Source organism: Chrysochloris asiatica, unplaced genomic scaffold, assembly GCF_000296735.1.
Source record: "Chrysochloris asiatica unplaced genomic scaffold, ChrAsi1.0 scaffold00049, whole genome shotgun sequence".
Classification (NCBI taxonomy): Eukaryota; Metazoa; Chordata; class Mammalia; order Afrosoricida; family Chrysochloridae; genus Chrysochloris; species Chrysochloris asiatica.
Genome location: NW_006408567.1, coordinates 19,044,144 through 19,059,277, shown reverse-complemented (window position 1 = coordinate 19,059,277; position 15,134 = coordinate 19,044,144). Strand labels below are relative to the sequence as shown.

The 15,134-nt window shown below is 40.8% G+C and overlaps 1 protein-coding gene across 1 annotated transcript in view; it reads left to right on the top strand.

The window, feature by feature from the left end:
• Positions 1-15,134, top strand: part of ERG (v-ets avian erythroblastosis virus E26 oncogene homolog) — a 107,296-nt gene that overhangs the window by 28,023 nt on the left and 64,139 nt on the right. Inside the window, exon 2 of the mRNA XM_006862611.1 lies at positions 2,942-3,093. Coding sequence (XP_006862673.1) covers positions 2,942-3,093 — 152 coding nt within the window. The remainder of the gene's footprint in view (positions 1-2,941; positions 3,094-15,134) is intronic.

Genomic DNA, 15,134 nt, shown 5'->3' with positions numbered 1-15,134 from the left:
CTAGTAACTTTGTTCCTTGAAACAAATACATCACAGCATGCCAGTCAGTGGATGGAATTTTCCAAGAGAATAGGAAACAAAGTCTCAAATAAAGTCATTCTGTGTCTTGATATTTGGATGAGTCTTTTAGTGATAAATGCCTGAAGCCAGGAAAAATAGTGTCAGAAGGAAATACTAAATGTGTGGACAGCATTGAAAATATAAGGATCTGCACCATGGGAACACAGACCATTTTTATTTTTCAGTTTCCTTCATGTTAGTACAGCTGTAGAGTTGCAACCAAGCAGGCCTGTGTATTTCTAGGCTGGTGGTAGGATATTTCCAATCCAGTATCCTATACCCTGACTCTAGCTTCCATCTACTACCATTAGCTAAACAATGTAGTTCTGACTCACAACAACCCTCTTGGTCAGAATAGAACTGCCTCACTGTGTTCCCATGTCCATAATCTTCACAGAACCACACTACCAAGTGTATCTCCTGCTGAATGGTTGTTGGCCTTTCAATTAGCAATTTAGTTTTTTAATCACTGCACAACCAGGGATCCGGATTTGAACATCTAGTCAACCCTTAGCTTTCTCTATAGATTCCTGACACATTCACAAGTGATGTTGAGAACAAGCCTATATTTTCAAAGTTCCAGATGCCGAGATCACTCTTTCCAGTGCACACGGATTCTCCTGTAGACACCCCACCATAGCCTTTGCGTCTGGAATAGCTTTCTCCATCCCACTTCCAGCCCCATCCCATCAAATGCATGTCCTCCTGGCTCAGATAGTTCTGATGTTCTCATTCTTGAAGGCCAAATTCATGCCACGCCTACAGTTCTGTGATGTCACAAGTTCACTGCCAAACTCCATGTAGCAGAGGTGAACACCGATTCACTGGAATGGGACCCACAACCTCTAGGATCTTTATCATTGGGGAATATGTATAAAATCCAGTGACTGTTCACAGCTTCTCAACAATCTGAAAAAGTACATAGTAGAGGGAACTTTGGAGGCAATTTCCACAAATAGGAGGGCAAGTCAAGCGGTTTTGCAACTAGGGTTCCAGTTCATACATGCATGGTTTATTCCAAACAAAGCCCATTTAAACATGTCTGTGAATTCTATGGAGGGCTTTAGACAAATTCTCTCAGTAATACTTGTCTCAGTCATTAGGGTGCCTTCAATAAAAGGTCCAATCAAAATAGTAACTTCCAAAGGAAACTGCTGGGCCGGTTATGTTAAAGGCTGAGAGGTCCATTCAGAAAGTTATGGTGACTATGCTTTAGGTATGCCAAGCACATGATTTTGAGAGCTTGTCTTGAAGGGCACAAGACAACTATGGGGCTTATTAGGAAGAAGTTTTAAGACAATGGAGAGCTAGATTAATGAGGAAAAGGCCAGCAAAGTTGCACTGAGGAATTTTGTTTTCCATTACATTGAACCTGCTCATTCTTCAAGGGTTGCAAGGGCAGTTCTATGAGAATTTTGTTGGGAAACCTTACTCCATCCACCCTATAGTCCTGATCTTTCCACAAAAACATTTAAAAAAATACAATTTGAGTCTCTTGAGGATGCCAGAACTGTTGTTTGGATGTGGTGTAAGTTGAAGAGTGCAGAATTCTTCTAGGAAGAGTTGCATTGTGTTCTGTCACAGTGACCCTGGATAGGGTTTCCAAGAAGAGCTGTTGCCTACGAACTTCCGACTTTGTGGCTATTGGTCCAGTACTTACCCTACAAGAGATGGAAATAACTCCTTCAGAAGTGTATTAACGTAAATGGAAGGATATATAGAGAAACAATAGCTTCACATTTTGATTTTGTTGTTGTTAAGTGTCATCGAGTTGGTTCCGACCCCTAGCAGTCCTATATAGGGTTTCTGAGGAGTGGCAGGTGAGCTTGAACCACCAACCTTGCAGTTCAAACCAACTTTGCAGTCCGTGCATTAACCCACCTCGCCACACCAGGACTCCAAGTTTTGACAGTTTTCTTTATTTAAAATTTCTATAACATTATAGGAATACTTCTGGACTTCTCCCCATACACTTTAGAAGATATAAACAGAATATCAAGCCTTATTAGTTCCAATGACACTAGGTTAGAACTATCTAAGAAGGTGGCATTGATGTGTGTTTCTGTTTTCTAGTTAATCTGTACTTTCTATTTAGAAATTTCCTATTAGATATGCGCTAACATGCTTTAACTTTCAAATCTCATTATCACTTCATCTTTTTGCAGAAAAGGCAGGTTTGTTTTTATCTGAATGAATGGAGCTGCCTTATTCACAAGAATATTGTGAGCCATTACCAAGGATCAGTTCTGAGTTTTGTCTGCGTTGGTACGGTGTCCCATCACCTTTCTCCAGAGTTCCTGAAAGGCCGCCAGAATCCTCTTCCCCAGTAATGATCCCAGGGTGTCAGTCCCTCTCCATGCTCTGCCCTTCTTGCTTGCACCTGAGCTTGGAACTTTGTGACCATTCAAAGCTCCACAGCAAAAGATTGGCTTCAGGGGGTTGACATGCCGAACAAAGATTCCATGTTGAGGTCTTGAAGAGGAACATCATAGTTGTTGTGGAATAAACCTTGTTGAGTCCAGAGGCCTTTGATGTCTCTACCAAGCACGCAAACATGCAGTGCACCTGCTGACCTTCATACAGTCTACCTTGCCTGTGAGGTTTCCAGTCAGCTGATACAGATGAAGTTTTGAAATGAGAGTTTCATGAGGCTTTATAAATAGACTCCATTGGCAACTCTGCTTCTCATCTGTCTGCTCTGCACTTGTCTTGAATGTGGGGACTCTTATGACTTCCCATCCTTCTTCTCCCTCTTCCTTTCTTCCTCAGTCTCCTCCTAGTTTAACTTCCCTGGTTCCCTCCATGCATCAGGGGAAGAACCACATGACTGCTTCCCACTAAGTAATAATGGAAGACTTTACCACCTTCTCCCCATCTCCAGGAACTCCCCTGATGAATGCAGTGTGACAAAAGGTGGGAAGATGGTGGGCAGCCCAGACACGGTGGGGATGAACTACGGCAGCTACATCGAGGAGAAGCATATTCCACCTCCAAACATGACCACAAACGAGCGCAGAGTTATCGTCCCTGCAGGTAAGAGTCATTATTTACTCAGTGAGTGAGCCCCACCCACTTCCTAAAGGGCAGGCAGCACCCAATCTAGTTCTCTTCAGATCTGTGCCACTCAACCTCACTCACCTCGGGCGGGTGTTCAGAACAGTGATTATAACTGGAAGCCAGTGTGTCCACATGAGCAAGATGCTCACTCTTTGCAGTAAAATAAGATGGACAAATTCATACTTACACATACTCACATACATACATATATGTATATAGAGAGAGGGGCAGGCAAATACACCCCATGTTTAAACACACACATACTCACAAATGTATATGTATATGCACACTCTGAGAGTGGTCTGAGCAAACCAATACACATACTCTAGTGCATGTGTGTGTGTGTTGTATATGTATATGTATGTGTACACAGAGAATGGGCCAAGTAAATACACATGTGCAATTTTGCATGCACACACACACATAGGTGCCTAGGTGGTGCAAACTCAACTGCTAACCTGAAGGTTAGTTGGTGGTTCATACTTACCTACCTAGAGGTGCCATGGGAGATGGTGGTTGGTGGTTATGTGCCATGGACTCGGTTCCGACTCATAGCGACCCTGCACAGGGTTTTCTCCCGCAGAACAGCTGGTAGTTTTGAACTGCTGACCTTAAGGTTCACAGCCCGATTCGTAACCACTATGCTACCAGAGCTCCTTATGGGAGATAGTACCTGTCATTTTTAATACATTAAGATTATAGCCAAGAAAGCCCCATGGAGCAGTTCTAATACACGGGGTCACCATGAGTCCACATCAACTTAAAGGCACTTAGCAACAACAACAAATAGTAACTGTTATCATTGTTGTTGGGGTATTTTTAGTTTTCTGAGCATACTTCCTCTGAGAAGCTTAATGTCATTCTTCCCATTAGCTCTAGAGAAGTCTCTTCAGTTTGGAAGAGTTGCTGTACTGGATTCAGAATGACTTCTGTGGTAAAGCATCACTCTGGTTTCAAATCCCTGTTACAGTCCAGCATTATCTAGACATTTAGAGTTCTAAGAACATGGGAAACAACTTTTTTTATTTTGTCATATTTGAAAATTTCCAAAGCAACCATTTATTATAAATATCACATCATAAAATAAAGGGTATTTAGTACCAAATAAGGAGCTCTGGTAACATACTGGTTACTAGTCAGACCACTAACTGCAAGGTCAGCAGTTCGAAACTACCAGCTGTTCCACAGGAGAAAGATGAGGCTTTCTGCTCCTGTAAACATTTACATCCTCGGAAACCCTGTACAGGGTCGCTATGAGTCGGAACCAACTCCAGAGCACACCACCACTACCATGCCTAGCACCAAAATAATCTCAAAAAAAGACAGTGATTCCTCCATGTATTAGGTAGTTTTATAAGCAATTTCTTGACAACATCTCATGCAATCTTGGGAATAGTTATCATTACGAATAATAGAAATCATCGAATTATAGCACTAATAAAACATGCAAGGGAATTTTTGCTAAAGGTAATTAAAAAATGGTTGCAGCAGTACATTGTCAGGGAACTGACAGAAATTCAAGCTGGATTCAGAAGATGTGGAACGAGGGGATATCATTGCTATCATCAGATGGATCTTGGTTGAAAGCAGAGAGTACCAGCAAAATGTTTACTTGTGCTTTATTGACCAAGCAAAGGCATTTGATTGTATGGATCATAACAAACTATGGATAACATTTCAAAGAATGAGTACTCCAGCACATTTAATTGTGCTCATGAGGGGCCTGTACATAGACCAAGAGGCAGTTGTTAGAGCTGAACAAAGAGATACTGAATGATTTAAAACCAATAAAGGTGTGTGCCATGGTTGTATATTTTCACCATACTTATTCAATCTGTATGCTGGATTATGTGAAGAATGTAACATCAGGATTGGAGGAAGACTTATTAGCAACCTGTGATATGCAGGTTATACAGCCTTGCTTACTAGAAGTGAAGAGGACTGGAAATAACATACTGATGTAGATAAAAGACTATAGCCTTACACCTCAATGTAAAGAAAACAAAAATCTTCACAACTGAACCAATAAATAATATCATGATAAATGGAGAAAAGATTGAAATTGTCAATGACTTCATTTTCCTTGGATCCGCAATCAACACTCATGGAAGCAGCAGTCAGGAAATCAAATGACATATTGCAATAGACAATTCTGCTGCACTTTGAGAGAGAACCGCACAATCAATGATCTGCCCAGGCAAGAAGTGTAAACAAGGACTACACAGGACATCTGCTCAAGCACTTTTCTCACGACTTTCCTTGTCAAACAATGACAATCCGAGGAAGACATTTTTCTCTAGATTCACATTTAGTAGCTGAACTTTTCCACGTTGTTGTTGTCGATTGTCATTGAATCAGTTCTGACCCATAGCGATCCTGTATAGGATTTCCAAGGTGCAGCTGGTGAGCTTGAACCACTGACATTGCAGTTCAAACTGAGTTTGCAGTATAGCGCATGAACCCACAGCGCCACACTAGGACTCCTGCTTTTTATTCTGTAACTGGTATGTTTTCTGGGTAAAGGTTGATTGCTTCTCCTGAGGAAAGTCCTCTTTCAGCTGTTCCCTCCTTCGGTTGCTTCATGCCAATATAGACAGTTATTCAGTTAATGGTATTTGTAAGAGAGTTAGTTGTGGCTGATTTTGCAAGTTTTGAGTCTTTCAGTTATTGGTCAAGTTTCATGTGCATGTGCTCATACACAGACACAGAGATGAAATGCACACACACCCCTTCATTGCACAATCCAGAAAATTCCCCAATGTGACCATGAGGTTGCAGGACACAAGGGCAGCTCTGCCAGCTGCTGCTTTTGTACATACAGCAGTAGGACCCAGGTTCCTCATGCAGGCATATGTGGGCATGGAGTGGTATGGTGCTTCACATACAGAGAGATAGGATGCCAGAGGTTTGGCTTCTAATAGTTAGACATATTGATTTACGCTCACATATGCAAATCATGAAGAGAGCTGAATGAAAACAGTAAATGAAGCCAATCATTCTTCCTACACATTTGCACTATCAGGGCACATACTGACTTTTATATTCTAGGTCTAATAATATCTGTGATATACATCTACAAAATTATTGGTTTGTAGAGAAGACGCAGAGGCAGGTATTGTCTCTGTTAAGATTGAATTCTTGTATGTAGATCTTCGTTTTGAGAAGTGATTCTCCTCACCCTGGTTTTGAAACTCATTATTGCTAGTGAACTTCAGGGCTATAAAAAAACACATAAAACATCACTAACATATAAGTATGCACGCTGTTGTTGTTAAGTGCCATCGAGTCGGTTCCAACCCATAGCAACCCTGTATAGGTTTCCAAGGAACAGCTGGTGAGCTTGAACCGCCTACCTTTGGTTCAAACCAACATTGTAGTCTAGTGCATTAACCCACAGTGCCACACCATGACTCCAGTAGATTAGGAGCTGGACTGCTAACTGCAAGGTCAGCAGTTCAAATCTACCAGTTACTCTGTGGGAGAAAAATAAGGCTTTCTGCTCCCACAAAAATTTACAGTCTCAGAAACCCTGTACAGGGTCACTGTGAGTCCGAACTGACTTGACGGCACTTGACAACAACAACACCATACTTTCATTTAGTGTATAATACTGCCCTTCCTTCAGAATGGATTTTAGGATGCTTATATCAATATATTAAAAAAGGAGCAATGCAGAGTCAACTTTAAAATTAAGTGGATGAAGTTGCACGAAAGTAAGAATTTAACAGAGACGGGGAAACCAGCAGCTGGGTAATATATGTAGTTAGCCTACTCAGCTGCCAACCAAAAGCTTAGCAGTTCAAGTCCACCTAGAGGTGCCTTGGGAAAAAGGTGGGTGATCTACTTCCAAAAAAATCAGCTGTTTTAAACTCTAAGGTGCTTGGTTGTGACCTACATGTAGTCACCTTGAGTCACCGTCAATTCGGTAGAAACTGATCCAACCAGAGGGCGCTTGTGTTTGTGTGTTTGTCTATCTGTAAAGGTGTACATGTGATAAATGATATGTTTAAATTGCATACTTTTTAAATCCTGCTAACTTTTAAATTCTGAGCAATTGCAAAATGTGGGTGTTTGATTCTAAGGCTCAGCAGGCAGTGTAAAGGAAACACCTCAATCAGTTACAGAATAAAAAGCAGGAGTCCTAGTGTGGCGCTGTGGGTTCATGTGCTATACTGCAAAGTCAGTTTGAACTGCAACGTCAGTGGTTCAAGCTCACCAGCCACATCTTGGAAATCCTATACAGGGTCGCTATGGGTCAGAATTGACTCGACGACAACAACATGGAAAAGACAGTTCAGCTACTAAATGTGAATCTAGAGAAAAATGTCTTCCTCGGATTGTCATTGTTTGACAAGGAAAGTCGTGAGAAAAGTGCTTGAGCAGATGTCCTGTGTAGTCCTTGTTTACACTTCTTGCCTGGGCAAATCATTGATTGTGCAGTGTGTTTCAAAGTGCCCTGCTTAGATAGTAGTAGTACACTTTTGTACTTACCATCCACTTGTATTTGTTGTGTATGTTTTGTTGTGATTAAGTGCCATCAAGTCGGTTCCAACTCATAGTGACCCTGTATAGAGTTTCCAAGGATGGCTGGTGGGTTTGAACGGCCAACTTTGTGGCTAGCAGTGCAGTGTTTATCCGAAAATACCAAGCCAGGATTCCATATTGACTATTTATATGTCTATCTATAAAGATTGCTAGGTATTATAAAAGGAGCTCTGATAGCATAGTGGTGCAAGTTGGACTGCTAACCTTAAGGTTGGCAGTTCAAAACTACCAGCTGTTCTGCAGGAGAAAGATGAGGCTTTCTGCTCCCATAAAGATTTATAGCCTCAGAAACCCTTTGCAGGGTCGCTATGAGTCGGAACCAACCACCACCATCACCAGGTGTTGTAAATGGTTTGCATTTGACTCAACCTGAAGATTGACATTTCCAGCCCACTAAGCAAAAAAAAAAAAAAAAGCCTTGGGTCGCTTCCATCAAGTTTACAGCCAAGAAAACCCCAAGGGACAGTTCTCCTGGGTTTACTATGTGTCAGAATTGACTTGACAGCAACTGCTTTGGGGTTATACCTCTTATGAGGTAATAGTTTAATATTTAAATTTTTAATAAATTCAATACTTTAGATATTAAAACATTAAAATTTTTAAATAAATTCAATGAAATTTTAAAGGTATGGCTTATCACTTTTAGAAGAGGGGAGAGGGCAATAGGGAATAGTGGGAAATAACTCTTAATATCACATTGATATGCCAAAAAAAATCAAAACACCAAATCGCCATCTATTCAGTAGGAAGAACTTTGTTATCTTAAATCTTCTTTCTAATGATGTATTTATTGGCCTTCCATTTGGCTGGCACGATAAATCATGTACAGGTCCTCAAGGGAGAATCCAGGTCCATAAAGGGCTCATCTCCATTTGTTTGGGGTCAGCTCTGAGCTCCATGCTGACAAATTGCATCAAGCACAATCTGAGGCCTGCATCCAGTTTCCTGTGCTCAGATCAGTGGTCAAAAGTCATTTGGGACTTGGACGTCCAGGTGTTTCTAATTCTCCCCAAGGCTATGAGCATAGATCATCATTTAGAAACAATGGCGTCCCACGGCCCGGTGGAGCTGATGTAAAACGTTCTCAAAAACTCAAGTGTCGGGATGTGTCCCAAAGCATCTGCCATCAGGAGTTGTTGTTGTTGTTGTTGAGTGCCACCGAATCAGTACCAACCCATAGTGACCTTATGCACAGCAGAACGAAACACTGCCCAATCCTGGGCCAACTTCACCACTGTTGCCATGCTTGAGTTCATTGGTGCTGCCACTTGGCTAATCCATCTCATTGGGGGTCTTCCTCTTTTTCTCTGACCTTACCAAACATAGGAAAAGGAGATATCCTTCTCCAGTGGCTGGTCCCTCCAGACAATAAGTCCGAAGTATGAGAGATGAAGTTTGGCCATCTTGGCCTCAAGGAGCACTCTGGCTGCACTTCTTCCAAAACGGATCTATTGGTTCTTTTGGCAGCACATGGTACTTTCAATATTCTCCAACACCATAACTCAAATACATCAATTCTTCTACGGTCTTCCTTATTTACTGTCCAGCTTTTGCATGCATATGAGGTTATTGAAAATACCATGGCTTGGGTCAGGAGCACCCTAGTCCTCAAGCTGACATCTTTGCTCTTCAACACTTTAAAGAGGTCTGTGCAGCAGATTTGCCTAATGCAATACGTCATTTGATTTCTTGACTGCTGCTTCCTTGAATGTTGATAGTTGATCCAAGAAGTTGATCCATCAGGAGTAGGCTCCTTCATGTGTCTGTGTGTCTGCATTTGGTGCAAACATCTGTAGACATTGCTACTCTTAGGTATTGACACTGTACAAAGCGATGTGCTAACAAACAAGGCGAGCAAAGAGGAAGGCCCAATCTTCATCTACTTTTCTTACAAGTTGCAAAATGCTGACCAAAATGCAATAGGACCTTTGGTCTTAGTAGCTTGTAACATTTTGAAACATTTTATCTTTTCTATTTATTATTATTATTATTTTGCCCCCTACAGTGGGTGCTTAAGCATTGAGCTTGTCAAACATTCGAACTTTTACTTTGTAAAGATCCACCTTGAGCCACAAGCATAGTGATAACCAGTGAGTTCTGAGATAAGGTAGCTACATTCATGTCTTCACTCACACATTCTTTTCTGTATTCATTCATTCACTGAGCACTTAGTATGTTATAGTAATTATCAGTAAACTTTGTATATGGAAGTTTCCTTTTGTAGTCCCTTCTTCCTGGCTCCTAAACACACTGATACTGCTGTATTTTACTTGGACCGCTCATGCTCAATCTGTGAAGCATTCATGAGTAACTGTTACTCTTTTACTAGTCTCTGAGATGACCAAGTCTGTCAGAAATAGTATAGATCTTTCCACATGCAGTAAGTAATTTGCAGCAGCAAAGTGTGTGCCTTTGATCTCAAAAGAGGAATGGACAAATGTCTTAGAACATCCTGAAGAAAAGAAGATCAATGTAAACATCACTGGTCACTCAGAGCTTCATGATAATGATTCCTGACTCCCTCTTCATCCTCTGCCATGTTCCTCTGTCACACCCTGCCCTCTAGCCACATTGTGCTACTTTTCACATCTTGCTCACAATCCAGCATCTTCCTGCCTGATGTTCCCACTGCTAAAATGCTGTTCCCTCTTCTCTGCTAACAAATCCTTCTCTTTCTTCAAGACATCTATGAAGCCTACCAAATCTCAAAAGCCATCCTAATCCTTAGCATCTTACCAATTTTGATATCACCACACTTTTGCTTCACTTGATAGTCTGATTCACTTACGTTGCTGTTGTTAATTGCCATTGAGTCAACCCTACCAAATCTCAAAAGCCATCCTAATCCTTGCCATCTTATCAGTTCTGATATCACCACATTTTTGCTTCACTTGACAGTCTGATTCACTTATGTTGCTGTTGGTAGTTGCCATTGAGTCAACCCTGACCATATTGACCTTATATATAACAGAGCTAAACGTTGCCTGGTCCTGACTCTGTCTTCATGATCATTAGAGTTGAGCCCACTGTTGTATCCAATGATGTCAATCCATCTCAAGGAGAGTTTGTCTCATTTTCTCTGGCTCTTTTCTTGGTCTTTCATAACAGTGTGCCCAAGGAAAGCAAGTTTCATTTCTAAGAAACATTCTAGTTCTATTTCTTCTAATTGATTGGTTCATTCTTCTGGAGGTCTGTGGTATATTCAGTATTCTTCACTAACATCACTGGTGAAATATATCATTTCTGATTCTGTCTTACTTTTTTCACTGTCCGATGTGGTAACTCCATAAGATAAGCACTGGACTGCTAGCCACAGCCTACCAGCCACTCTGCGGGAGAAAGATGAGGCTTTCTGTTTTGGTAAAGATTGACAACCTTGGACACCTCATCCAATGACACTTCACAACTGTCACATGCACATGAGTCCATGGAAAAAAATCATGACTTGGGTCAGATGTACTTTATCCTTCATCTATTTACTTGCTTAAATGTGGGTATACCATTTAATTCCAAAGGAATTTATTGAAGTGACTTGTGAAGTAAACTGTGGATAAACATGTGAACTAAACTACCTTTAAAATACAGATTAGGAACCAGTAGTGACACAAATAAAAACATAAATGGGAAACCAAGATCGTGTGCAGGAGGAATGCAGCCATGTGACCATACACTTAGCCTAGATGTTGTAGCTAAGCTTCCAGTATGACTTTGCAGCCCTTGGCAGTTATAATAAAAATGGTAACTCGGGAAAATAATTTCCATTTTCTAACAGAAATTCCCCAGGGAAGGAAGTGTGTACCTCAGCACAGAATCCTAAAAGCAAGCTCCTTGGGATTTTGTGCAGTGAGCCCATTGACCTCTGTACACATGTCTGTCTTCCTGCTGCAGTTGAGAGCCGCGTTTCACCAGCCACTTCCTGTGACATCCTCTGTGAACACTGAGTGGATTACATTAGAGAACAACTCTGTGCAGGCAGTGAGTCTTGGGTGACCTGGAAGAATCTAAAAACAGTATATAGAGTTCTCAGAGTGGTAGGCAGTCTGTAATAGTTTGCACATGGTGTTGGTGTTAGCTGCCAATGAGTTGATTTCATCTCACGGCGACCTCATGTGATGCAGAGTAGAACTGGATTCCATAAGGTTTTCAAGGCCGTGACTTTCAGAAGCAGATCACCAGGCCTTACCTCTGAGACATATCTGGGTAGATTTGAGCCTCCAACATTTTGGTTAGTATTCCAAGGCTTAACCCTTTGCACCACCCAGGGACTCTATTTTTTACATTGTTGTTGTTAAGTGCCATTGAATCTGTTCTGACTCATAGTGACCCTGTATTGGATTTCTGAGGAGCAGCTAATGGGTTTGAAGCACCAGCCTTGCAGTAAGCAGTCCAGTGCTTACCCTACAATGCCACATTGACACCCTCAGCTGTGTTTACCTAAACTGGACTCAGACATACCAGTGATCATGAAGATGGTGCGGGATCAGAGAACGTTTTGTTCTGCCATGCATAGGGGTCATCATGAGTTGATCCTGACTCAGGGACCTGTGTTATAGAGTAGAACACGGGAAAAACCCTGTGTTATAGAGTAGAACTGCTCCATAGATAGGGTTTTCATGCCTATAATTTTTACAGAAGCACATCACCAGGTTTTTCTTCTGTGGTGCTCCTAGGTGGGTTTGAACTATCAACCTTTAGGTTTGTGTCTTGCTGGGACAACTGCACCCAGGTCTATTGGCAGCAGTCAGTAACTGAATTGATTCAATGAGTGTAATTGAAATGTATTGAATTGATGGTAAAATAGGACTCCTGGTGTGGAGCTGTGGGCTAATGCATCAGACTGCAAAGTCATTTGAAATGCAAGGTCATTGGTTCAAGCTCACCAGCTGCTCCTTGGAAACCCTATATAGGGTCGCTATGGGTCGGAACCAACCTGACAGCACTTAACAACAACAACAAAAAGATCTAGTTAGCAGGAATGACCAACTCACAGAATTCTTAGTTATTTTAGTTCAGCTTCTTCATTTAAACATGAGAAAATTAAGACCCAGAGAGCTGAAATGATTTTACCAGGGATGCATACACAACTGGTTAAAACCAAAGCTGATCCCCAAGCTTGTATGCTCTGTTACATAAATAATTTGTTAATAAAAATACACATTTCATCACTGTCCTTTGTCACACCACTAAACAGTTCAGTGCTCTGTGTCACATTACGGAATGTATTTTTATGAGCTCTGTTTACATTCTATGTTAAGTTGAACAAGCAAACATGTGAACCCTGCAATCTTAAAGTCAAAATTAATTACCCTTTTAAAGTGCCAGCTGCATCGTGGTTTAGCTCTGACACTGAGATCCTAAAAGCAGCAATGATGCCAGCTACTATGTCTTACGTGCACGCTCTGGTCAAGCACTGTGCTGTGTACTTTGTACAGACAGGCCTTATCTCACTGAAAACCCACAACCATCCAGTGACGTTGGTGCTATTTATAACTCCCATTTTACAAATGACAATAATAAAAAAGAACTTAACTGCCGTCAAGTCAGTCCTGACTCATGTTGACTCCATGTGAGTCAGAATAGTAGCAGCCTCCCCACGGTTTCCATTGGGAAAGATTTACAGATGTAGATTGCCAGACCTTTTGCCCATGGATTTGAACCAACAACTTTCAGTGAGTAGCCAATTACAAAACAATTGCACTACTCAGGGACCTCATTTGCAAATAAAGACTATAAAATAAAGTTACAGTAGTTTCCCAAGTCGTCCCAGCCAATAATTTGAAGAACTAAGAGTTCTAGCCCAGTTCTGTCTGGCTCCAGAGTCTGTGTTCATATTCCTAAACTAAAATCAAATCCTACTGAGTCAATTCTGACTCAGAGCAAATCTATAAAACAGTGTAGAATTGCCCACTAGGGTATAATAGAATATTTTCCACCCACAGAACAACTGGTGGTTTTGAACTGCTAACATTTTGGTTAATAGTTGTGTGCTTAGCCACTGCACCAAGACTCCTTAGTCCTAATCTTCAACTCAAGTGTCCAGAGAAGAACACAAGGAAATGGGATTATGGAATATGTTGAATTGTTGAAATTATCTTAAGATATATCAATGACCCAAGTATAAGAGCCAAATCCATAAAACTTTGAGAAGAAAATGTATGAGTAATGTATCTATGATCTAGAATTTGGCAACAGATTTTCAGACGACCTGAAAAGATAGCAAACATAAGAAAAAAGTACATTAACCGTCATCCAAATTTAAAATGTTTGTTCACCAAAGGTCATTATTCAGGAAGTTAGAAGACAACCTACAAAATAGTTAAGAATACAAACAAATCATCTGTTTGATAATGAACCAGAACATATAAAGAACATTTACAACTCAACGACTAAAAGACAAACCCAATTAGTAAACAGGCATTTCTTTAAAGATGATACACAAACAGCACATGAGAACAAGTTCAAAATCATTGATCAATAGATGCAAATGAAAACCATAAAGAGGTATCATTTGATAACCATTAAGATGGCTATACAATATAAAAACAAAAACAGAAAAATAACAAGTGCTAGTAAGATAGTAAACGTGAAAGCTTATCTTGCTAGGCGGAATATAAACTAATTGAGCCTCTGTGTTTGGTAAATTCTCAAATGTTACTTATTGTTAAGTGCTGTCGAGTCAGTTCTGACTCCTAGCGACCCTGCACAGCATTTCCTAGGAGCGACTGGTGGGTTTGAACCCTGAGCTTGTGGATACCATATAAGCCAGCAATTCCACTCCTAGGTATATGCCCAAGAACTTTGAAAGCAGGGATTCAAATAGATATGTGTATACCAATATTCGCTACATCATTATTCAAATTACACATTAGCCAAGAGGCAAAACAACCCATGTGTCCATCAACAGATGAAAAGATAAGCAAACTATATATATATATAGAGAGAGAGAGAGACAGACAGAGAGAGAGAGGCAGAGAGGCAGAGAGAGAGAGAGAGGCAGAGAGACAGAGACAGAGACAGAGAGACATAAAAAGAGTGAGTCCTGGTGTGATGCTGTCCTTGGAAACTCTGTACAGGGTTTTTACGGGTAGGAAACGACTCAACAGTACTTAACAACAACATTATATATAAAACAAACTAGTATTATTCAGCCATGAAGAGATATGAAATTCTGACATACGCTATCACAAGTTAACCCTTAAATAACATTATGCTGAGTAAAATAAGATAAGACATAAGACAACAAATATTGTATGACCACAGTTATATAAAATATAGTTTAGAAGCCAAAGTTTATTAGCGGTTACCTGGGGTTGCAGGAGGTAGGAGTGTTATTGCTGAAGTGTTCTTTGTGTTTCGAATGATACTCTGAGTCGATTCTGACTCACAGGAACCCTGTATAAGGTTTCCAAGGAGTTGGTGGTGGGTTTGAACTGCCAATCTTTCAGTTAGCAGCCTAGGAAACCCTGTGCAGG